The 24,576-nt window shown below is 47.1% G+C and overlaps 1 protein-coding gene across 10 annotated transcripts in view; it reads right to left on the bottom strand.

The window, feature by feature from the left end:
• The window catches only part of ATP11C (ATPase phospholipid transporting 11C), a 58,143-nt gene that overhangs the window by 12,019 nt on the left and 21,548 nt on the right, over positions 1–24,576 (bottom strand). For 9 of the 10 annotated variants that reach the window (XM_054839096.1, XM_054839093.1, XM_054839092.1 and 6 more), the window contains 22 exons: positions 21,348–21,428; positions 20,226–20,333; positions 19,482–19,610; positions 16,949–17,052; positions 16,196–16,246; positions 15,271–15,335; positions 14,594–14,675; positions 13,863–14,013; positions 12,892–13,089; positions 11,822–11,983; positions 11,469–11,626; positions 10,486–10,557; positions 9,585–9,658; positions 8,768–8,871; positions 7,981–8,162; positions 7,158–7,421; positions 6,679–6,853; positions 5,907–6,009; positions 4,624–4,769; positions 4,185–4,244; positions 3,002–3,129; positions 388–523 (listed from right to left, as the gene is read on the bottom strand). In XM_054839096.1, coding sequence (XP_054695071.1) covers positions 388–523; positions 3,002–3,129; positions 4,185–4,244; positions 4,624–4,769; positions 5,907–6,009; positions 6,679–6,853; positions 7,158–7,421; positions 7,981–8,162; positions 8,768–8,871; positions 9,585–9,658; positions 10,486–10,557; positions 11,469–11,626; positions 11,822–11,983; positions 12,892–13,089; positions 13,863–14,013; positions 14,594–14,675; positions 15,271–15,335; positions 16,196–16,246; positions 16,949–17,052; positions 19,482–19,610; positions 20,226–20,333; positions 21,348–21,428 — 2,733 coding nt within the window. Of the gene's footprint in view, positions 1–387; positions 524–3,001; positions 3,130–4,184; positions 4,245–4,623; positions 4,770–5,906; positions 6,010–6,678; positions 6,854–7,157; positions 7,422–7,980; positions 8,163–8,767; positions 8,872–9,584; positions 9,659–10,485; positions 10,558–11,468; positions 11,627–11,821; positions 11,984–12,891; positions 13,090–13,862; positions 14,014–14,593; positions 14,676–15,270; positions 15,336–16,195; positions 16,247–16,948; positions 17,053–19,481; positions 19,611–19,702; positions 19,801–20,225; positions 20,334–21,347; positions 21,429–24,576 lie in introns of those variants that run through there. The other variant, XM_054839102.1, reaches the window with a different exon arrangement.

The raw sequence follows: 24,576 nt of genomic DNA, 5'->3' as shown, positions 1-24,576 counted from the left end.
TGAGTTGCTTGCAACCCGCTGAAGACGTGCCGGATTTCACACGGCACGCTGGCGGGAAGGGCAGGCACTGCTCCTGCGCTGGCACCACGCAGAAGAGTGGAAGAGCGCTGTGCACAGCTCACCAGGTTGGAATAAAGCTGTGTGTAAGACTAGTTATTTTACCTAGCGAGTATAACCAGCTCTGCCTTGTTTCCATGGCGATTTGGAAAATGTTTTATTTCAAGCATTTGCTGCAGAATCACACCATAAGCAAGGCTACGCCGTCGGACAAGACTTGAGACACACCGCACAGATTAAGCGTGTAGATATTCCCTGCCAAGCGTATAAAAGAGGCAGCGCGCACAAAAACAACACTCATCTTTCTCTTTCTGTTTTTAGTGGTGTTACCTTTCCGTTATCTTCCAACGATGAATTTTGAAAAAGAAAATAAACCCCAAAGAAAAACACAAGTCCTTCAAAGGCGCCCAGAAAGGTCCAGTACAGGAACGGCCTCCACTGCAGCATTGCGTTATCCGAAACCTTCCTGCCAAGAGACGGAGTAACGAGAACATCACCGCCGTGTTTAGGGTGCAGCGCAAAGCCCCTTGCAGCCAGGTGATCAGCGGGGCTTTGGAGCAAGCCCTTGCCGTAGGGGACCAGGAGGTAAAACACAAATACCTGCCAGCGTGCAGGACGTAAACAACATTTGCCACATGCAGCTGATGGTCATGAGAAACCATAAGAGGTTCAGCACATTAATTTGTTTTGTCCTTCTCCTCTAGGTAACTTGGATTAAAATCCAAGCCAGCCCAAAGCAAACAGCTGTAATGCTGTCCTGAGCCTCTCCCGCAGTCCCCGCACTGCGCACGCTATCTGACATTAACTGATGAATTTTAAAACCAGGGCAATGCTAACGAAGAGCCGTACAGGGTGCAGCGAATCTATGGCATGTTCCCCCCTTTTCGTTGGATGTACAAAGCTCTGCAAGTCCCGTTTCTGGAAGCGGTGTTTTTCTGCATAGGCTGAAAATAACCTCCTGAATCGTATGGTGGGTGTTTTTAACACGGGGGTTGTAGCTGGAGGCTCTTGGCTGAATATAGGATGAGATCTGGCACGGAGGCAGCAGCAGCAAATGCATGCGCTATGGGCAGAGCTCTGCACGGACCGCACGCAAAGCCCGGGGAGTGGAGAGCAGCTCGCAGGGCAGGGGGGACTTAAAAAAAAATTTTCCTGCATCATTATCTTTTCAGATTACTTTAAAATTTGAAGATTGATGGGGATAAAGGCATGTTTATGGCAAACCCACAGACCTCCATTCCTCTCTCACTTTTCTTCCTAACTGTTAAGGCAATACATCCATTCTCAGCAAGATGCGCCCTGCAAACCGGTGTGGCGCTGGGCTCCTCTAACTGCATTTTCCAAAAAACCCCAAAACCTACCGAATCCTACGCATGATGATGCAGTGACAATGCTCTAACATACTGCAGTCTGGGAGCAGGGAGCACGGATAAACCAGCCTGTAGGTGGGTTTTATTGCAAGGAGAGAAAATACAACCAACTTCCTCACTGCGAGCTCTGTTTTGCATTCACATTTACGTCCTGCAGTGCTCATCGTAAACAGGCTTTTTACAGCGCCTCCGACTAGAGATCTGCACTGCAGCAACTCAGCACTTCATGCAGCAGAGGCACAGCAGTCGTTCTGCATTCAGCAGCACATGCACAGTCATGAATATTCAAACTAAAGCTATCTGCCTGCACAATTAATCTGTCTTCCCTCAATGGGCTGACCCCAGAGATCAGACAGCCCACCAGGCGAACGCGCAGGGGCCTGCTGTTATTGATCTATGCCGCACGACATTCAATTACCAATTTATTTAAAAATACACGCGGTGGCATTTTGCCATATGAGAGGAGAAACACAGAGGTCTAATCGATCATTGATCTGAGTACTTATTTCAAAAACACCCATGCCCCCTTCCTAGCCTCACAGCTTTGCTGCATTTGCTGAATTTTCTATACCTAAAGCAACTTTCACACAGTATCTTTAGGCACCTGCTAATTCCCTTCCCTGCAAAGGCATCGCTCTTGGCTCCAGCACGGCTTTGCCGCACACAGTTCCTCCGTGGCTGAGGAGCATCATACAACGGTGACAGGGCTTGCACAGGGCACTGACCGGAGCAGCCCCGACCTGGTCTCTTGCCACGGGGGTGCGTGGACAGGAGCTTTCCCAAAAAAGCATCTTCCTTAGTCTTTGCTGAAGGGCTGCACCCAAGCGTGCGTGTGTGGGCAGGGGTGGGAGGAAGATGGGAAGCATCTCTGTTTCCATGGCAGGTTGGAGCCCCCCTCAGTTGCAACCAAAGGAGGAGAGAAAGAAACCAGCAAAGCAGAGAAAGGCAGTCTCCTCAAACGGGGCTTTCCATGGGCAACACGGCAGAAAACTCCAAGCATGTGGAGCAGAGCTCCCCGGTAATAGTCCCTGATACGGGGATTTGGCCTGTGGAGGGGAAGCCTGGGGAGAATATCCCTTTAAATGAGCTGAGAAACTACCTGCCTGAGCTGGGCTTCAGAAACATTCGTCTTTCTGTAAACGAATGGATGTTTTTCTCTCCTGAAAGCTAGATCTCCCCTCCATCCATTACACACTGTATCACGTGCTTGGCTCATGCTGCCGGGCTCATAGCTAACGTGAATGAAAGGTCTGGCCATGCTTGCAGCTTGATTTTTCTTAGGGATGAAGAATTCCACATACAATTTTTTTTTTTTTATAGAGACACAGTAGTGCAATCTGCTAGACTGGATACTGTTAGCACAAATAAGTAGAAAGAGGCAGCAAACAGGACATTGCTCAGCTCTAACGCAGCAGCAGCAGCGCCAGCAGGGACAGAAACAGCCTTTTCTGCAGTTCATGGTGACCCCATCACCGACACGGGACAGGGCCACCTGCTTACGCTCCTCCGCCAACAACACTTAAACCATAGTTAACCAAGTTGTGCAGAGGCTTACCTAGTCCTGTGCTACTTACATATACAGCTGAGGATCTGAGGTCAGCGTGTCGATGTTGATATGCTGCTCCAGGAGGCTGTAAGCCAGGATAGGTAGCGATGTGAAGCAGATGTTGTACATGGTAAGGTAAGCGGCATCGTACAGTGGCTTAAAAGAAGAAGAAAGGGTGAAATGAGACAGAAATTCCGCTTTAAAAGTCTCCCCGCCAAAGAGATTCAAAGTTCCTTTGCCTCCGCACATACCCTACAGACCGATCCCTTTGTCACAGCCACACAGGACAGTTTCACTTGACAGGGGTCACGCTCCGTGCAACGCCGGGGGGCCAAGGCACCTGCAGGCTCGTGGCCGGGACCCCGCTCCCACCGCAGGGAAGTTTTGTAACTGGCTGGTCTCATCTCCAGCTCATTCTCCAGCAAAACATGATTAAACAGCCCTTATCAGAGCTTTTCTGTAGCTATTGTGCTGCTGTTTCTATTAATACACTTGAAGTCTCCTGTGACTCTAAGGACTAGACTGTTTTAGAGGAATGATGGCTTCTTTTTTTAAAAAAAATAACAAAAAACCAAAAAACCCCAAACAACAACCAAACAAGTGGTTCTGCAGAGACAAGCAGAGAATTATCTCCTGTCATTCACTCTTCCTTACCATTACTTTTGAGGCAAAATAGACACAAAAGCCCAAAGCTCTTGTCTCCAAGCAGGTGAGCCCACCCATCACATGGACCTGTCCTTCTGACACTCAGTTGGACTAAGCGAGTCTCTGATGACACACGTTGTGTGTCTTTTTTTAAAGGCTGTCATAAAAGAACAAACTGTTCTTCCTTTCAAGACACCCCTTTAATGCAGGGAAACGCAGCAGAGGGGAAAAGATCAGGAAGTCTTTGAAACTTTTTCTCTTAAGAGAAGTAGTAACGTCAGATGCTGACAAACCAGCGAAACCCCTCTCGTTATTTCAGGAAGGTGTCCGTCTGTGTTTATGGGTGGTGGATGGGAAAAAGAAAGAAAGCAGATTTCTTTCTTTTCAGTTATAGGTCTCAAAAACATTATGCTCCAGATACGGTGCTGAGCAACGAGGTCGGTTCCTACTGTCCTCTAAAGCGAGGTGAGGAAGGGACAGGATGCCAAAAGCCAAGTCTCTGCTAGGAAGCCTCACTGTGCCTCTTGCTTTTGATCCTGGTTTATAGACACGTTACTGGAAGTTACCTGCTGTGAGAATCCACAGAAGAACTGGTATAAAAACTGCGGTAAAATGAAGCAAAGGTTCTAGGGAAACAAAAGACAAACAGTTAGCAGGGAAGTGCTTGACTTCTCAATCTAAATCCATATAATTTTTCCTGTTATCAGACACTAATGTCTGATATTACAATATCAGACAAGTTAGGGCGCTGCTCTCTACCAAGCACAAAACTAATCCAATGAGCAGTTAGTATCTGCAGAAGACACTGGAAGAAAGCCATGCTCACATTGCCCAGTGAGCACTGTTTTCAATTGACAGGCACGTGGCAGAGACACAGCCTGTTCCAGGGAAGGAAATCAGAGCTACAGAATAACCTATACATTTTTTTTCCTGTTTACTATTTTTTTCTATTGTCAAAGAAACCCATAGAATAAACAAAGAAACAAGCTCTGCACGCATCCTTACCTTATAGAAGAAATACTGTACAAGGTGTGCTATTCTCACGTAATATAAATGCCCGTGTGCTAGTAGCAATTTTCTTAAATGTTTAAACTTTGGCACAGCGTAGTCGCTGTTTCTGGAAGCCTGCCGTCCTTCTTTGCCTTTTATACCTGCAGACAGAAGCATGGCAAGGGGTTAATCCCTGAGAGACTGGAATTTGGACGGATGCTATAGCAAGAGGTTAATCCCTGAGAGACTGGAATTTGGACGGATGCTACCCTCTAGGTTTGCTCACATCACTCAGTGTCTCAAGGCACGACAAAGGTTGTATTTCCCTCTCAAGTGCCCCGGGAGAGCAAAACGCTAACGTGCTGCAAGACTCGGCGTGGTTTTGGCTCCACAACAGTCAGCTCTGCCTCTGGAGTTTTTAAGCTATATTTAGGTTGCTGTCTGAGTTTCTACGTAAGAGTGTGTGGTGAAAAGTATCTAAGCAAACCTGATAAAAGATAAGGAATCGGTTTCCCCATGGGCTTGCCCACAGCTCACGCAGCCTAGTTATTTCACTGCAGACACTCAGCCTCCCAAGACATCCCTGCAGAGCTGAGCTCAAGAAAGACAGTTTTGTTCACTTAAAAGCCACATCCAAATGAACTGCACTGGGACCCCATTCATTAGAGGGCTCCGCAGCATTTCCAACAGCCCCAAATAAAGAGGCTGTCCCTTCTCTTCCATCGACCCTTCTTTAGCAGTATTAAAAAAAAAAAAATCTCCGGTATTTCCTGTATCTCTGACACCAGTCTGCAGAAAGCAGGATTGTTCCCAGCCTGATGTCAGTCGTATGGACAGGGCAGGCACAACAAAACTGAGCATCACCCCTCAGGACACACGTATGGGTTCCCAGTGTTGAGTTACTAGCAGCTGCAACCAGTTAGCCCGAATAAAGCCCGATATTTTCATTGCACTGCCTTTGCAACAACGGCCAGTAATCACCCATCAGTTTGCTACTTGTGCCTTTTGTTCCTCTGGCCAGCAAGCAACTTTGACCACCTTGAATGTGGCCATAGAGTTTCTGAACACAATCTGCAGTTTATCACGGATAGAGTTGTACTCTTAAAGGTGATCAGTATACGATGAACCCAAGCATTTATCTGGAGTCAAACCCTGGCTCCAAAGAAAGCAACAGCAGACTTTCAGCATTTTTTGGTGGGATCAATTTAGCCACGTGCAATCAGAAATACTGACTGCGCCTGAACAGCGAACCCCAGCAACAGCAGACAAGGTCAGATGGGTGTTATCAGGGGTCTTACCTATTCCAACGTGTGCTTCCAAAATCATACTAACATCGTTCGCACCATCCCCTATGGAGAGTGTTATGGGGCTCCCTTTTGTGTTCTTCACCATTCGCACAATCTAAAAGATTTTAAAAAGGACAGCAGCAGAAACCAAGAATTCAGTAAAAATCTGCCCCACTTGCAAGAGCCCCCCCCCCCACCCCCGGACAAGTATCTAGGTTTTTACAGCAGCAAAATAACACCTGGAGAGTTCAGATTAATAAAACCCCACGTTATTTCCTTCACAGTCACCAACCAGAGCAAAAGCCAAGATTCTCAGCACAGGGCTGAAGGACACAATTTAAAAACAAATCCCAGGCAGCAGCATCCCGTCCTTCCCTTCTGCTCTCCCAAAGATGGGACCTGTCACGCATCTCAGGAAACCCTCCCTTGGAAGAGAGGCAGAGACACGCCACTTATCAGGCTTGCACACCATCAGCTGGCGTGAGGAAGTCACGGACTCCACTTGACAAATTTGGAAAGGGAAAAAGAAGAAACAGGGGTTTTTTGTTTATTTCTAATTCGTTTGGGTTTGTGGCTTCCTGCAAGCATATTAAACAAAGGTTTTACATTCAGATTTGAAAGACTGGTGTGTTTCCATCACTCTCTGAAGCTCAAACAAGGTTTACACATAGCCTGGAGAAGTCCTAGCTGATTAAGACGATCAGGTCAAGTCCCAGATGATGGACTGAAAGTGCATCACATCACCTAATGATGTGCTTCAGATGGTTAGAAGTAGGGTAAATACCTGTGCTTTCTGCAAAGGAGCCATCCGGCAGCAGAGGACTGCAGTACACTTCATGCAGATTTGTAGAAATATGTTTTTGTAATTACTAGAACCGGAGTCCTGAGAAGGGTTGAGTATCAGCGACAGTGTGGAGCCATCTATAATCAGACCGTACTCTTGACTCAATGTCCAGCTTCTGGGACACAACAAGGAACATGTTTGAAGTAAAATCAGACTTTAAGAAGCCAATCTAGCCGCTTGTATCATCTTAGCGGAAAAGAAATTGCTTTTGTATTAATCTTCTTCCCATCCCTTTTGGGGGGCTTAGCAATCTTAAAAGCTTGGATTTAACAAGGTAATTAAGTTCAAATCCAACTAATACTAGAGATGATGAGCAAAGTGAAGGAGCCAGCCGCAATCTGCAAGTAGCCAGTCCTACTTCTCTACAAACTTTGCATCTGCATCCGAAATGCGCACGGGCTGGGTCCTCGCTCGCTTACCTCTTCAGGCCTCCCCTGGTTTTGGGAACGTCCTGAATCAGCCTTTTATGGTACTCCATCAGCAGCTCATGGAGCCGATCTTCCTTCCTTTCGCTCTCGCCCACCGTTTTCGCCGTCAGCTCCAGCAGCTCGGTGCTGGTCTGGAAGAGCCTGCAGGCGTAGCAGGTGGATTTGGCAGTTTCCGTCTTGTCTCCCGTCAGCACCCAAACCTTCATGCCAGCTGCGTGCAGAGCTTCGATCGTCTCTGCCGACTGCTCCTGCAGCCTGCGAGCAGAAGCAAAACATCACTCCTCAGGTTGGCCCACACTTAATCCATATAATCCGTATTTTGCAGGTAGGAAATACCAGCTCAAGAGAAGTTAATTGATTTTCTCCGTGCTGGGGAGACTGCTGCCATAGGTATAAGGATTAGAAGTCAGCAATCCCAAATTTTTTATTTGCAGCCAAACGAAAAAAAAAAAAAAAAATCACTGCTTTATACTGTGAGACCTAAAAGTCAAGAGTAAGAGTTTAATTTGCACGTACAGTTACTGTAACTGCACGCAAAATTGAATTTGTTTTGATGTGCAAGTTAACACCATGTGCTTAGTTCACTCTCTAGAAGTGCGAGTACTTCAGTAGTTTCATTAATAAATCCTAATTCCTACTACACCGGCCAATTTTAGCAACTAGGGCACTGTGTAATGGGTTGTGCCACGGAGTAATTAATTGCCCTGGACACTTTCAGCATCTGCCTGGCTGCTCAGCTCCACCACAGCGACTCATGATACAACGTCAGGAAGAAACCCAGGTACCACAGTGTCAGTGGTGGTCCCCTCTTTACCTGTCTTCTACAGCTGTAGCCCCAATCAAGTGCATGTCTGCTTCTGTGTCTTCAAAAACCTTTGCCATCTTTTCCTCCCTGTCCTGCAGAGCCATCTTAGCTTCATTAAGTTGTCTGTCAATTTTGTCGTACTCCTTTTGAGTGAGTTCTTTGAATGCCACGCAGAGCGTTCGGTAGCCATCCTGGTAGGGAGAGAGAAAGAAAATAAAGTGGACAAGTGCCCTAAAACCAGATTTTCTACAGCTCCTCACTTTAGCGTTAGTGGTTTTCTTCCCCATCAGTGCTTTCTATCAGTACTGACCCTGACAGTACTGACAATTTGTTGGCTTGAGTCAAAAGACTAATTTCTCTGTGTTTATACAGTGACTTCTTCCCACCAAGTAACTGTGGCTTTGCTTATTATGTGCATATAATATGGCAGAGAGAAACTAAGAGAAGGAGCAGAGCGGGGAGCGTACATCCAGCCAGGAGAGCAGGGACCGGGTGTCCCCACAACTGGGACCAGGCACTTCACCCACCGGAGAAAACAGCCTGCTATTGTTATTTCTGTTTTTAACTTGATTGGGAGATGCAGGGACACAACTGTGATGGAAACCATATAAGTATATCAAGAGTCATATAAAGGTGGAAGCCAAAAAAACAGAAAAGGAAAGAAGCCTGGCTTCAAAACAATGTGAAGTGACACTCGGATTTTCAACACTTCCCTCCAAAGCAAGGTCACATCCCTATTTTTGGAATAAGGCTTTCCTGACCCCAGGAGCCAGCCAAATTCCATCTGAGTGCTCACCATAGCGTTGCGGTCCACGTGGACTTTCGTTTGTTGGATTTCTTCTTGCTGCACCCTTGGAAAAATAGAGGAGTCTGCTCCTTTACAGAAGAGAAGCAACTTTCCTAAAAGCAAATTATAAATAGTTTATAGCATTCACAAGCTGTAGAAAGACTTAACTGATTCAATAGCCAGCAAACGATGCAGAGGGAGGAAATCTGGCAGGACTAAAGAAAGAACTGCTATAAGCCGTGTTGCTTGCCAAAAGTGGCCTGCACTAACCTGTGCAAAACCTTGTTTGACCTCGGGCTGGAACATCAGGTGTCCCTACCTGCCTCTGAGCAAGCTTTCTGCAACAGCCTGGACAAAGCAGGTTTTTTTTTTTTCCTATTTACAAGCCTTCGCAATCTTTTCAGGCAGGGTAAAACCAGCATCCCATACCTTACGGGACTGAAATTTGAGAACGATGGTGACCTCTGAATTTTTGTCTGCTATCCCCATGAAAACTCATCCCGCTCAGGGGAAGGTCCCAGATCTCCCCTGCCCCTGTAGTTGTACCTCCAGGCTGGAGCAAAGCAAGCAGGGAGCTCTCCAGAGGTCACTGCTGTCCCTCTCCCCTTCTCTGCTGCTGGGCCCCAACCGCTGCTATGCAGAACATTAACTCTATCCCAGCCAGACCCAGTACAGAACTTAATCACACCAGCTAAGAAAACCTAAACAGTTTAGCCTCTCTGGGTTACAACACGTGGCACTGCGCACACGCAGTACAGGAATAAAGAGGACACGTTTTATATTTGTGCACACTGTACAGGAGTCCAGAAATGCATTTTAACTGTACCCGTGGTGGTTCTCACAATGACGCTCATACGGCGACGGACAGGATCGAAGTTCAACACATGGAGAAGTTGGTACCTTTTAAAAAAAAAAAAAATCGAGCTTAGACTCGGTAAAAGAAAAATAACTATTTAAGACAGAAAATCACTAACAACAAGCTGCAGAAATCAATACACCCTACAAGTGGCAGCACCCACTGGGTAATGTACTGTTTTCAGCACAAGAAAACGAAATAAAACACCCCTCCAGCACTGCTTTGAGCATGGGGCTGAGGGCGTGGGTGCACCGAGCCCCCAGGCTGGGCAGCAGCGCAGCGGGGCACCACGTGCCGCAGGCAGCAACGTCGGCTCTGGCAGCCAAATAAGAAGTTTCCCCATAAGGGGAGTAAGAAGTGAAACTTGCTTGTGAAGGCAAGTTCTGGGGAAGCACTGGGGTTAGGTCAGCGATTTCAGCTGTCCCACGAGCTGGGGGCATGGGGTAAAATCTAACTATTTTCAGCTGGGAGGGGAAGAGAGTTGCAGGGAAGGGAGCCATTCACGCAGTTTAGGCTTAGAGCATCCCGCTGCGAGGCCCAGCCACGGTCCGTAAGGTCAGCAACCACCCTGTGAATCCTAGGCATGATCTGCACAGCCACGCACAGATGAAGGATACGTGAAAGGAACCGCAGGCACTAAAGGGACCTGAGTTTAGACGTCATTTTTGCAAGCAAGCCTTTCAGCCTGCACCTTGCTGTGCTGTGCAAAAAGGACAGGAGTTTTCGGGCAGGTCAGCACGGTCTGATGCCAGCCCTCGCGGAACAGCTCCGACCTGGCCAGCTTGGCCAGGCTGACCAAACGCGGTGAAGCCGGGTGGGAGGCGGTGCAGCACTAGCAGCCCCGTTCCTCGGCAGCCCCTGCGGCACTTACATTTCAGTTTCATTCTTTTGGTTTCGTATTTTCATGAAATCGTTTTCAAGTCCTAGAAAAGTGAAACCATACCTGTCAATAAACAAAAGGACAGAACAACATTGAAAACACCCATTGGCACATATTATACATTAACAACGTTCTCGTTTCACCTTCTGTACTGCAGAAGAGAGCAAAGAAGTTAACAAGCCTGAGCTAAAAGACTTGACTAGACGTTCGCTTGCTCCATGCAGAGCCTGCTGTGATGTTCTGGCACCACTCTCGTGACCTGGAGAGCTGGGCACCGCAGCACACAGACACCGAGGGACTCTGGACGCGGTCCCCTGGGTCTCCGGCAGATTTACAAGCCATGAGCAGCTAACATACAGCTGCAAAAGCCTGTGTCTAAGACCTAGGGGCTGGCAATAGCACAGAACGGTTTGGATTGGAGGGGGTCTTAAAGATCATCTAGGTCAACCCCTCTGCCATGACCAGGGGTACCTGCCACTAGGTCAGGTTGCTCAAAGCCCCATCCAACCTGGCCTTCAGCATCTTTGGCAGGATCCAAACGTGGGTTTGATAAAAGTAACCCATCCTATTATTTTGCCACTGCATGCCAAGGAAGCAAACTGGCTGCAGTGCGCATGTGGTAACTGGTCTCCGTTTCTTGGGGATTAAAACACGTGGTCACGGGGGCTCCCACAAAGGAGCCTCTGCCCGACGGGCACTGCCCTCAGCAGCGCACGCAAGCCACGACCTCCCGCGAAGCTGCTCAGAGGAGGCCTTTTGCAGAGCATCCCTTTTACAGAGAGCTCATTTAAACCCACGGGCTTGCGCGGCTTCACAGGGCTGTGGGTCAGGCCCAGTGCTGGTATCACAACGTGGTTCCCAAGGACAGATGCAGTCTTGACTGAGGAAAGGGGTCTACCGCCTTCAGATAACCCTCACCGCCCTCCCACTGGGAGACAGGGAAGGAAAAAACCCCAACATCTTCATATTCTTACTTTTCTGCGCCTTTCACCAAAGCAATTTCATCCGGGGAAGAGGAGATGTAGGTGTATTTGCGTTCTGGATGTCCTATCAGCCCATCCACCTGGTCTGCTTCCTTGATCTGAACGGTGTGGCACAGGCAGAGGGCTCGCAGGAACAGCTCCTCGCGGCTCTAGGCAGGAGCGAGGGAGGGCTCGTTACCAGCCCAATGCCGTGCACCCAGCCCACCTTGCAGCGCTTGCTTGTGATTTTTGTGGATGTATATTAAAAAAACCAAACCACCCCTCCCCATCCAGATTCTGCTGCATTTACCCAGGCAGGAGCTGAACACAAAACCCCAACAGTCATAAACATGCAGATCTCTTACCTTTTCTGCTTTGCCATAATATTTTAGGGGTCCATCAGTCTGAGAGAAGCCATCCACCTCTGAAATGCAGTCTTTGTACTTGTGCCCGTCTATGCAGCACTCGATGAACTCCATGCTGTTCTCCGTCAGGGTCCCAGTTTTGTCCGTGAAGACGTACTCCACCTAGAAGCAGGCAGGCTGCCTTGCTGCACCCCCAGCCCCACGCGCTGAGGAAGGAGCCCCCAAAAACCAGAAAGGCTGGGGCATTTTAGTACATCTGCTATCCTAACCTGACCCCCCAAAAAGATGCAGGTGCCCCAGGGGAGTTACACCACTGTGTAGTTTTACTACTTTGCTCCTCAGAGCAGCTCCTCTGTTTTTCAGCCCATTGCACGGGTGGCAGGAGGCAGCTCCTGGAGACTTAAAATCTGTTTCCAGGCTCTTCATTTTCCCCTCATCCTCTTTATTGTGTCCTTTGCTATAGCTCCTAGCGCTTATGTAGCTGCTGCGGCAGTTCTGCTGCCTCCTTTGGGGGATCTTCATTTTGGTGCTGTATTTAAATTAGATTAATCGCTAGTCCAAATTGATTTTTTTATTTTATTTTAAGCAAACTAAAAAGCAGGAGGCACTACTCATACATCACACTCAGTCTCTCCTGACGTAGATAAGAAAGGGAAGCCTGAGCTATCTAATTGCCCCAGCAAAGCAGAAGCAGCGTGGCTGCACGTGCGCTGCGTGCCAAGAGGGATGACTGGGCAGGCATTTTCGTTAATCCTCAAAGAGACAAAGGATTTTTAATTTTTAATTGAAGCAGTGAAAGCAAACCACCCTGACATGCAAAGCGTTGCGCCTGATATTCCCCAATATGGAAACAATTGGCATGACCCAATTCCTGCTCTTTCATGCACTATTTATAATCTTATCCATTTCGCAGAGCGAGTAGAATCACATTAAATGGAAAGTGCCACTAAACCGGCTGAAGCTCTGCCCTGAGGGGATCACGAGGGACTGTCACAACAAGGGTTCCTATCAGGGAGGACACTTCTGTCCACATTTTCATCCAAGCAGATCCAAACAGAGCATGTTCTGACCTGCCCGAGCTCTTCGTTCAGGTCCGAGGTGTTCACCAACGCTCCTTCTTTTATTTCTTCGTCATACAATTCCTTGTCCCAAGAGATGAAGAAGGAGCCCAAGAACTTCTGCATCTCTACTGTAACATACATGGAGACCGGGATAATAAAATTGAAGAGGACCATAAAGGACAAGAAGTCTGTGAACATCCGCAAGACCTGCAATGCAAAGAGGAGAAGATGCAGTCTGTGCCCGTCAGGCATAACTCAGAATACCTCTGGGGTTTTAGACAGCTTTTCTTCTCAGGTGAAGTAGAAAAAAAAAAACCTGAAAATGAATACAGCCAAGATTCAGGGCCAAATTCCATTTTCCTTTGATGCAGAAAATCTCACTATCCTCTGCAGATCTACAAGGGTATAATACAGGAGAACATCTCACTGCTTCGTAGAGACCAAAACGATGTTTATTTAAGTATATTCCTCTTAAGAATATAGTGCTACAGGCTCATTCTGATCTCAAGTAACTAGAAACAAGGAGCAAGTGGCTTGAGACCAGTCAAGCTATGGCGAGGGTACAGCTGATGCAGGGACATCCCACTCGATAATCCATCAAATAACCGATTTCTACACACTCACTCTTTCAGGCTTAACGGCCTGCGTTTCAGCAAGTTTAAGAAGCTGGTTGATGTGGCCTTGATTTATCTACTCAAAGCTGAAAGATTGCTCAAGTTCAGGTAAAGATCCAGGTTAAATCGGCTGCTGCGTTTATGTAATATATAGTATTTATTTATGCTTTGCCCCACTCCATGCGAGCATCGCCGTGCACGAGCGAGGCAGGAAAGAAATGCAAACAGCAGGAGAGACCGAAGGAAACGGCAGCGCTTCCAGCGAGCAAACAAGACTCGCAGGGCTGGCAGCAGACACCATCAGATTGAATAAAACTGTCAGAATAAATAAAGCTGGAGGAGGTGCTGAAATACAAATCCACTTACCTTGAACGTCTCTCTCTCTTTTTTAGTCTTTTCGTTGTACCAAGGCTCATCATTAAATGGGTTACTCTGCCAAACATATTTCAGAGTCGTGCACACAGTAGCCTTGCTCAATAGGATGCACAAATACACTATCAAGAAAGCGTTGATAGATCTGAAAAATAGGTTTCTTTTTTAAATTCTTGCAGCTATTTTTCATACAGAAAAATCATGCAAATAAGCAGGAACAAGACTTCTTTACTTTTCATAGAATCACAGAATGGTTTGGGTTGAAAGGGACCTCAAAGCCCATCCAGTTCCAACCCACTGCCACAGGCAGGGACACCCTCCGCTAGACCAGGTTGCCCAAAGCCCCATCCAACCTGGCCTTGAACACCTCCAGGGATGGGGCATCCACAGCTTCTCTGGGCAACCTGTGCCAGTGCCTCACCACCCTCACAGGGAAGAATTTCTTCCTAATATGTGAGGGAATTACAGAACGAGTGCTTTCGACAGTGCTGATTTTCAGGGTCAGTTCACATATTTTAACATTTTTTAATTTTGTTTTTAAATAAAAAAAGTTACTAAATGATGCAGCTTCTTGAAAGATATGCTTAATCAAATATACAGATTTTCTATACAACGAGAGGGCATCTGAAACAAAAGGCAGCAGATTCAGGGATTATGTCTGTACAAGTCACCCATAAAAAAACCCAACAGCTTTTACCGATTTTTTACCAACTATAAATACTCACTTTTCTACAGCAGATCGTTTCTGAGATTTCCCTTGGTAGTTCAAAGCCATTTTCGTTTCCATTCCAGTATAGACTGCAACTCCTACAGAGCATTAAAGCAGGGCTCATCAGGGACTCAGCCCAGGAGGGACCCAGGTTGCCCTTAGCCATAAGGGGCATCGGTGTTTACAAGAAAATCAAATCCCAGTTGAAAAAGTCCTTACCCAAGGACTGTTCAACTACAGAAACCTCCGAGGCTGCTAAGTAATGTAATTACTTATATCCCAGAGCACGGAGAAGGAGCCTATGGATCACATATAGTCAGAAAAAACATCAGTCTTCCACAGCAGCCGTCACCTTCAATCACGAGTGTCTGGGACTGCGATCCTAGCACACATTTTCAGCAAAGGATTTGGGAACAACTCCCTGCTCTTTGCACCTCAAGCAAAAAGAAAAGCTTGCTGAGGTGTACTAACACAACCTGCACAGCTTGGGAGCACGGTGGATATAAGCAGTATCTCCAAATTTCACTCTGTCAGCTTTGCAATCAGCTGACTGCAAATGCAACTGTAGGGTGCAGGCAGACAGGGAGCAGAGAAGTATTTTCCCTCTCCAGATTTAGTGATGAACATCTACACTTGCCATTATTTATCAGAACTACGTAAGTAAATAAAATAACACCAACAAAAAATGTTCACCATAAATCTTCTTGGTATTTTTGAGGGTAGCACCTTTCAGCAACAGGTTTTCAGGACCCAAAGACCTAAATGTAAAAGAAATTATAACATTACATCACTCAGAAAACATTCAAACTGCTTTATAATTTAGACGCAGAGATAGATTATAAAGCTAAACAGATGTTCTTTAGATCCGATTACTTGATTTGTATGTTAAATTTGGCATTAAGCTTTGTTTTTCTCTTTACATACTTGTATTTCCATTTCATCTTAACGCAGATTATTTTTGGTGCTCAAAGTTCCAAATTTAATGGGGACTATCAGTAAGGCTGTTGAGGAATAAGTGCAAACTGTTCCGATCTAATATGTTCTAGTACTTATATAAAAACCTGATTTTAAAAGCACTGAAAATCTGTCCATCACAGCACAGTCCATTAATGGCACCATTAAAATCAATGGCTTATTTTGCTCCCATTTATGTTTTTGTTTCTCTTTGAAAACCCCACCCGTGACTCTCCGTTGCTTCTAGGGTCCAGGTAGATCCACCACAGCATGAAACACGGCCGGCACCGCTCTGGTGACAGCACAGTCTGGACGGTATTTGCTTATTTTTTCTGAAACACCCTGACTGACGCTTAAGTTTCTGCTTTCCCTCAAAACCCAGTATTTTGCAATTGTCTGGTAAATGTGTTCCCCATCAGCAGGGAAGGACGTTACCAGGTGGTCCTGCATTGCTTCCCCAAGAGGGGCTCAAACAAATCATGGGATGGCAGAAGAGCGTAAGTGGAGAGGTTAACTACAGGCCTCCCTGAAAAATGAAATATTTGGAATGGTTAAAGAAAAACAACCATTCCCTAACGATGGCAGCACCAGTTCAGAACCGTGAAGTCTGATGTAGATGCCCGACCTCTTTGAGAAGGGCCAGTGAGACGGCTGCAAGACCAACCTGGCTACGGGCTCTTGGTTGCTTCTGTAGATGATAATTCTTCCAACAAATCTGCAATAAAAATACGAGAAACTCGTATTACAAACTCATTAACGTTATACAGAGCTACTAGAGACATAGTAAAAAAAGCCCTTGGCAGGAGATGGAAGCAGACACGTAAATGAACGTTTTTGGGAGTTGAACGCTTCAGAGGGGCGGCTGCATGGGGGACAGGGGGAAGCCACGCATCCCCAGGGCTGGGGGGGCCCCCAGCTGCCACCCATCAGTGGGGCAGCAGAACCTGACGTGCCTACACTCCCCAGCACATCCCCATTACAGACCGCAACACACCCCAGCACACCTCCTTCAAGGGATTTAACCACAAAGACCGTTACTCCTGGAAGTCATTCAGCCCAATGCATTTAACTTGGGAGGTCAAGTGGCCTAAGAATAGGCACACAGACCATTACTACAGCTGAGCTGACAAAAAATAACTCATTCCACCATGACAAGTGTCACACCAGGGAGGTTTTGCTGCAAAGAGACCAAGCCCTGAAGAAGCGTGGTGTCAACTTTGCCATCCTCGTATGGAAGAAGCCCTGCAGCTTATCGCTGCCTCGAGAAACCTTTTGGTCTCTGCTGAAAACGCCCTTCGCTTTGCTGAACTGTAACTTATTAGATCCCTCAACCGATGGTGCTCAGGTGCCTGCAGGGAGGTGACACCAGACAGCAACAGGGCAGGAGGAGCAGGATGGGCAGGAGGAGCAGACTCACTTGTAGAGGTCAGGCTGTGGCTGTTCACACTCGATCGTGGCAGTGAGGGCATCGATGGCTTCATCTGTACAGAGCACGGTGGTATCCCGCACCGCGTAGTGAGTCTGGGCAGAGAAGCAGAAGCAGCGTCACCACGAGCCCCCAGCAACACAGCCCATGTTTTACCCTGTTAATTACAATACCACCACGCAAAGGCTTGTCAGCTCCAGCAGCTCACCCCAGCCCTCGCCCCGCTCCCACAAAACAACTGAAGCATCTCTCAATGAAAGACTGAAGTCAATAAGCTTAAGAGAAACTGTAGCGGGAAGGAGCTGCTGAGTATCTGTTCGGCAAGGCGTGCACCAAAAGCAGAGCGTCTTTGGGTTTTCCCCAGGGACTTGCTGCCGCCACGGTTGGGGTGGGGGGGGGTGAGGCTGCAGGCACCCCCAGGGCAAAGGGGCGCCCAGGGACCACCCGCCCACCCGTTCCTGAAGGTAATTAGATGCCAGCTCCAGTGCCCAGGGATCAGGCAGAGCACTGGCAGGCTCCAAGCTATTTTTAGCAGCTGCTGCTGTGAAGGTTCATCTCTCACAATTAACTGGAAAGCCCACGAAGGATCCGCTCGCTGCCTTCCAGCCTCTATTTATAGGAGCTGCTCAGAGCTCCGAGTCACGGCAGGCTGCACGGCAGGCTGCCTCAATCCATCTTCATAAACAAATTCATTAAAAAGCTTCCTCCACTCCTTACGTTTGCGTTCTCCTCCTTTTGCATCCCAGGAGGAACTGTTACGTTACACACGCTGTAGTCATGGCATTATAAATACCCACCTTCGTGACATTTTGGTAACCTGCCTGGCTTTTCGTATTAAAAGCAGACAAACACGCACATGCATTTCTGGTATAAATCACAGCGTTTGTGAAACAACTCAAAACTGTTCCTGCAGTGACCTGTACCAAACCCAACCCTTGTGTGGCATATTGCATCCGCTGCTCCTGTCACCATGGACACTGTGCAATTACTGGGTGATACTTCAAAGCCACCTCCTAATCAATTCCATGATCTTTTACATCCTCGGTCCCTTAGCGTATTTAGAAAACACACGTTCTTTTAGATAACTTATGACCGAGGATTCACACTTCAAAGAGCCCTGACAAAATCCTTTTTATAGTTCTGCTCCAGTTTCACTTAACCAGGCATCTTTCCCATACCTCGACCTGACATGCCCCAAATACCCGAAAAATCCCCACAGGTAGGCAGCAGATATCAGCGCAGATGAGGTTCTGCGAGTACCTGAGTGTGCTTCCCTCACCCTCCTTCTGCACTAAACCCTTGTTCCTAATGTTAGACCTATTTCCCCAAACAGCACTTGCTTTTCTGTTCCCCCTTCCCCTTCGAACTCATCTTCATCTCGTCAAGAAAGAGAAGACGGCTCCCAGTCACCTACAGGAATCCACAAACCAAGAAAGAAAAACCCACCGCAGTGCTCGATATAGAAATTCAGCATTGCACTTACAGACTCAAAAGTCAGTAAGAGCCAAAACTCTGCAAAAGTTATGTGAACTCATGCATGTAACACACCTGACACAAATAAGCAATTGCTTATTTAACACGGTTATCTATTTTTAGCCTCAAGCCACTTCAAAGCCCCGTGCCTCTTCCCTAGTGGAACCAGTACGGTGCACCAGCACTGCATCAGCTCCTACACAAGATTTCAAGTACCAATGAACAGCCATCCATAAAGAGACGAGCCACAGACCCCATACGACACACATCAGATCGACAGTGGTATTCCCACTGACTTCAGAGTGTGCCGGAATGAATCAGGTCTTTTAAAGTATCTTCCACTCTTACCACCGCAGTTACTAGCATCTGTACAAATATTTATCAAACAAGTGCAATCAAATTTTCATGTCTTCCGATGTAAGTTGTTTTTTTTTTTGCTGTTGCTTCTTTCCTTACTTTAGAGAAAGGGGGATGAATAAAGAAAAACTGAAGAAGAGATTCATCCTAAGCAAGAATAATATTAAATTTCACTGCTTGATTCAGGGAAAGGGAGAGAAAAGAAAAAAAAACCCACAGAAAAGATGTTTTTCTCAGGCTGGTGAAATATTCCCCAAATGAATCTAGACATACCGCGTCAAAAAGTCCCAGATCTCACTGGAAAAGCTCAGTTAAATAACAGAGGCATGGGCAGGTAGCGGGAAGGGAGCTGAAGCAGCTGACAGGGAAGCACTAACACGCTTCCCATGATGGGCAATAAGGCAGCGAAGGTGTATCGATAAAGATCGATTCAATTTGGGGCAGCGCCAGCAGAAATGGCTGTTGGAAACAGAAAACAAACAATCCCCAGGGCACTTTGGTGCTGACACACTGGGAGCAGAGAGAGGGAAAAGCTGCAAATACAGCCACGTGGCCACGGGGACGGGCTCCACGGGAGCATCCTCCAGTTAATCACCGCCCCCCCCCTCCCCGGCACAAGCTTCAGCGGCAGCTCCAGGCACCCGAGTACCCCAGAGCACCGGCTCCCGAACGCCGCCCCATCCATCCCCGTCACCTTGAAATTGGACTCGCCATCGAGACTCGCTGTAGTGACGTAACAGGTCCCGTCGACGCTGCTTGAGGCCAAAAATATCAAGTCACAGGGGAAGGTCTCATCCGCTTTCACTTCTACTATGTCTCCAACCTGGAAGAAAGGAAATGTTTACATGAAAAGCCGTCTTGGTTGTTATTGGACGGTTACAGATTCAGCTTCTCTCAAAGCCTACGAGAAATCACCTTGGCTAAAAGGGAAATCAGGGCTGAAGAGGTGCACAGGTCCTCGAGCATCACTCCGCAGCCCCATGGGCAGATCCAGCCCAGCACCAACTCAGAGTGCCCACGTGGCACAGTTAGTATTTATTTCTCTGCTAAATCTCGATGGAGCAAAAGACTCTGTGCTCGTCTGAAGTGCGGTATGATAAATTAACGTCAAAGCTAGTGTACTTTCCTGGTGTCCTTGGGAGAGTTGGAAATAGAAGAGGACTGCCTGTCCCAGAGAAGTGCAAAGCGCTGACAGATCTGTCACTTGTCAGCGCCGGTACAGCTTTTGCGAGACAGCTTTTCAAAAGCAATCAAACAAAGGCAGCTTCACTCCTTAACCGGGAACAGCTCTCTGAGCATTTTGTCTGAAAGCGAGCACGCCGGGGCAGCTCTGACCGCAGCACATCCCTCCTCCTCTGCCCTCGCCTCCTTAGCACGCTCCCTCGTGTTCCCGTGGGCTTCAAGGATAACTACCTGCGAGTTGTCTGTTAACAGTTACCTTGATTTTTTCACTCTCTTTCTGCACTTGCTTTGCATTTTCGACAATGAAGACATTGCTTTTGTTCACTTCGTTGTCAGCTCTGTGCCGCAGCCAGTCCTCGTATCCCTAGGCACACAAATACAGGCAACGCAAACTCGTCACGAAGCAAGTAAACTAACGAAAGAGGATGAGTGGGGATGGAGAGGGAGAGACTAAAAAAAAAAAAAAAAAAAGAATAACTTCAGCAGTCCTCAGACCTCCTTCATGCCTGACAAAACATCAACCAGAGTAGCTCAGACTGAATCAATTTATTTTAAAAACTTCATATGCATATTTGACAGATTCAGAACAGATTAAAATAACACATAAAAATAATCTATATGCAGCGCGTGCAACAAGCACCTAAATTACTGTAACACGTTTCTATTATTCTGTGCTGGCAAGAGCAGGCTGATAATATGAATAATACGCTTAGCACCCTGCGACTCTTTCCTATGGTAACGCAGTACGAGACTCTTCCTCTTCAGTCCTCGCTGAAAGAATAAAACATGCAGATTTGAAGCAGATGGATTTCACTGTAGCTCTCCCTTTCTGGCCCCTGCAGAAGAAACTTCTTTTATTATTCAGTTCTTCTGTAGAGGAAATTTTAAATGGCACATGTGTGTACGACAGGAGGAAAAGAGGGCTTTTAACACCACAAGAAGATGAGGACTACATATTTTCAGGATTAGCCGAGCAGTTGAACAGAACCTGTCCTTTCCATTTACCAACACAGGAGCAAAGTGAAGGCTATATTTGGAGCACGTCTCTGCAAAGACTCAGAGAGCATTTCTAAAAAGAGAAGAAAAATTCAAGTAAAGCCAGAACTACAGCGATAACCTTTACTGACCCTCACGGCTTGCTTACAACAGTACATATAGAGACATTTCACGCTGCCAAAACGAGAGAGAGACAATAACCACACTCAACGGGAAGCCTCTCTTCAAAAGCACCAGTGTGCATGCCTGACCTTCTGAGAAGCGTTCACCAAACCTACCAGCCCGCTTTGGCGACTTCTGAGTACGTTCAAACACATGCTCATCATTTTCTCTACCACATGTCCCAGAGAGCATCCTCCTCTCCCCACACTGACACTTGTACCTGTTTGATAGCTGTGACAGTGATGACAAAGAAGAGCGGGAGGCCACTGGTCACCGGACTGGTTGGGGTGTCCACTATCACCTGCAGAGAGGAAAAACGTACTGCTGACAATTGGTTTTCCGATAGCAGAAGAAACAAAAACTCTGGTAACAGGGAAAAAAAAAAGGGTGCTCATCCCACTGGGGGTAATTCACAGCCCAACAGAAGAGGAAGGGAAGGAAGAGGCACAGGAGAAAGACCAGCACAGGCATCCCCAGGAGCGCTCTCCTCCATCTTGAGGAGACTACATCACCTCCTCCTGAAGACCATGGGATGTCCTCAGGTGGGAAAAACCCTATCAGAAATAGCTTAAAACCTAAATTTGACCTTGCTCTAGTGGGAAACTAAAGCCTGGATGAATGGGCCGCTGAGGATGGGCTACATAAACACAACCGCTCGAAGCGCAGATGCCAACAAGCCTGCTCCCACCACAGGGTCTGCTGCAGAGGACCCAAGGAGGGAAAGAGGACGGGGCAGAGACAGCAGCAACGCATGAAGTGAAAAACACCCTCATTTCTCACTGAGCCACAGGAAAGCTGTTTCTCCTCTCTGGCAGCCAAGACTGGGCACATCTGAACCCTAAAACACGGCTGGTTATGAGAGGGAGGACAGTAAGAGGTGTGTGGAACCACTGACACTCAGAGGTTAAAAATAACACACACCAGTCCAAACTACCTATGAAATACATTGCAGAATAAAACATGAGTATTTAAGCAAAACAGAAATCCACACTTTGTCCTTAAGCTGTCAAACGTGGAGTTCAGAACACGATTTAAGCACAGCAACCGCACGAGGACCTTGGTGGGGACAGCTGGATCCTTCCCGAGCTCGGTGCGGCGCTCCAGCCGGCACCACGGCAAAGACCGAGCCCCTTCATCGTTAATTAAACTTTCGGGCTGTGGGCAATCGCTCTTTCTTCTGCCTGTATCATGACTTGGCCCGAAGGGTAAGAACAGCAGAACACGTTCATAACCGGGAGGGTATAATGTAAGAGGAGGACAAGCTGCGCCCCTGCCCCACCTTCCCAACCCAGACACACAGAATTGGCCGTTTTTCCTGCTGTTCCCGGACAGAACGGGAGCATGAGAGGCAGATGGTGAGGGCTGCGATGAAAGGGACAGGGAAGCTCAGCAGAAAGGCTTTGTGTCCCCACAAAGGGACTTTGTCTCCCTTCGTTTGTTTGTGCTTCCCCGGCATGCTCACAAACAGCGGCATCTGTATATTTATTGTTTTAGGCTGCTCGTAAAATGCTGTGTTAAGGACAGGACTGCTCTTATCGGCTGGGAAGAAGCTACGTGGAAATTTTTAACTCTATGACATGCCATGCACTGCAATTTTACCCTGCGTGATTGGGCCCAAAAAGAGAAGAGCCAGAAGATACCGAAGTGGAAGAGATACACCACAAGCAGCAGCCCGGTAAGTGGTGTACAAGTTGAGTAGCGTGAGGGTAAACCAAGATAAACACAACAAATATTTCCAGGAATACAAAGCCCTGGGTGTAAAATGTTTACAAACAGAAAGTCTGGTAGAAACCAGATTTCGGAGGAACAACCTTGAGCGAGGATGGTGCCCAGTGTCACGCGGACACAGCATGTGTGATGGACACTCACTAGAGCGGCATCGTTGAAGTTTAGGCCAGTCAGCCAGAAGTTATCTTGCAAAAACTGGACAGACCTTGGACATACAAGAGGAACGTTGGCTTTTAGCTGAGAAGGGCAAGGGAGAGGACCTCCTGCTGCCCACTGGGAGAGTTCTCTGCACTGGACAAGATGCAGTTGTATTTGTTTAAGCAAATGATACGATTTCCATCCACACAAATGCTGTATTATAGAGGTATGAACACAAATATTAGATGAATTCTCCCCAGAATAACTCATTTGTGTATTTGGAGATTGCATTCCCTGCGCATCCTGTGGCTGGATACTGCTCTTCCCCTTCGCAGCTGGTGGAAAACCGAGGGACGCACAAGCAACGTACCAGAACATCAAAGGCACACTCCTTTGAAGCTATTTTTGAGCTGTTTTAGGACTTCGACAGCTTAATTTGGATCCACTTAAAAGTGACAAAATGCTCCTGTTACTTAGTAGTTTCTTCCTGACTCATTGTTTAGGAGACTGAAGACCACAGTCCAGAAGTCATCACCATCAACCAAAAGGAACATTTTTCATCCCTTGTACCTCCTAAATTAGCTTACTGCTGTCAGCTTGGTCTGTCTACAAACACACTTGGACTGCACTTACTCCAGGTCAGCCATTTCCACCAGGAGTTTACTCAGTTTTCTTTCCGTGTTGCAAGAGATGAACCAAAGAAACAGCTATTTGTATCCCTGTTAGTACACTAATAGGTGTTTTATGTTTAATGCATGTAATTTCTCTTCCTCTCTCTAAAAAAAAAGAGCTGAATTTGGAGTCTCAGAGCAACAGACATTTTGATAAAGAGTTTCAGCAGCAGGTAGAGCAGATGCATCAGGCAATTCCCCAAGCGCCGTGATACTTCACTCCTAATGCAGTGTGCAAGGCAATTCTATTAATTTAAAGTAATTTAAAGATAAGCGACAACATTTAAGCTATAGATGCCATTTATCAAGGTATAAGCCTTGGTATTTTAAATGAACGGAGTGGCCCTGAGTGCTTTTTCAAGGCAAGTGACGTCTCAGAACAACAAGCGCCCGGGGGCAGTCGGTGACTCTATAGGGCAGCAAGTGTATTAGTGCTGTCAGGTTGGGTTTTGTTCGGTTGGGGACGTTTTTTCTCTAATAGAGCATGAGGGTCGCTTCCTGATTTTAGAGGTGCTCACAGAATACAAACAAGGAGGAAGAGCCAGGCTGTTCTCTCACCTGCATACACCTGTGCCTAAAATGGCTAAATAGCTAAACGGCGACCAGTTTTAGAAGTATAATCAAGTATATCCCATGTTCTTCACGGCCAGAAGGTCAATGGATAAAATGTAATACCGCGTCACTAAATGGCTAGCTACACAAAAAGGACATCTCGGCTCCAGGGCATCGCTGCAGTTCAAGGCAAATTACAAATTTGCTCTGACAAAATGGAGCAATGCCAGCGAAATCAAGTGGCGGAGCAGAGCCAGCTGATGCCGGGGTAAATCGGCCTTTCGTGTACCACTGCCGGGAGGAGCCGGCCACGGCCGTTACCTTCGGATCCCCTGTTTCTGCAGCAGCCACCGAAATGAC

This window comes from Grus americana, chromosome 12, assembly GCF_028858705.1.
Source record: "Grus americana isolate bGruAme1 chromosome 12, bGruAme1.mat, whole genome shotgun sequence".
Taxonomy (NCBI): domain Eukaryota; kingdom Metazoa; phylum Chordata; class Aves; order Gruiformes; family Gruidae; genus Grus; species Grus americana.
This window is presented reverse-complemented; position numbering and strand designations above follow the sequence as displayed.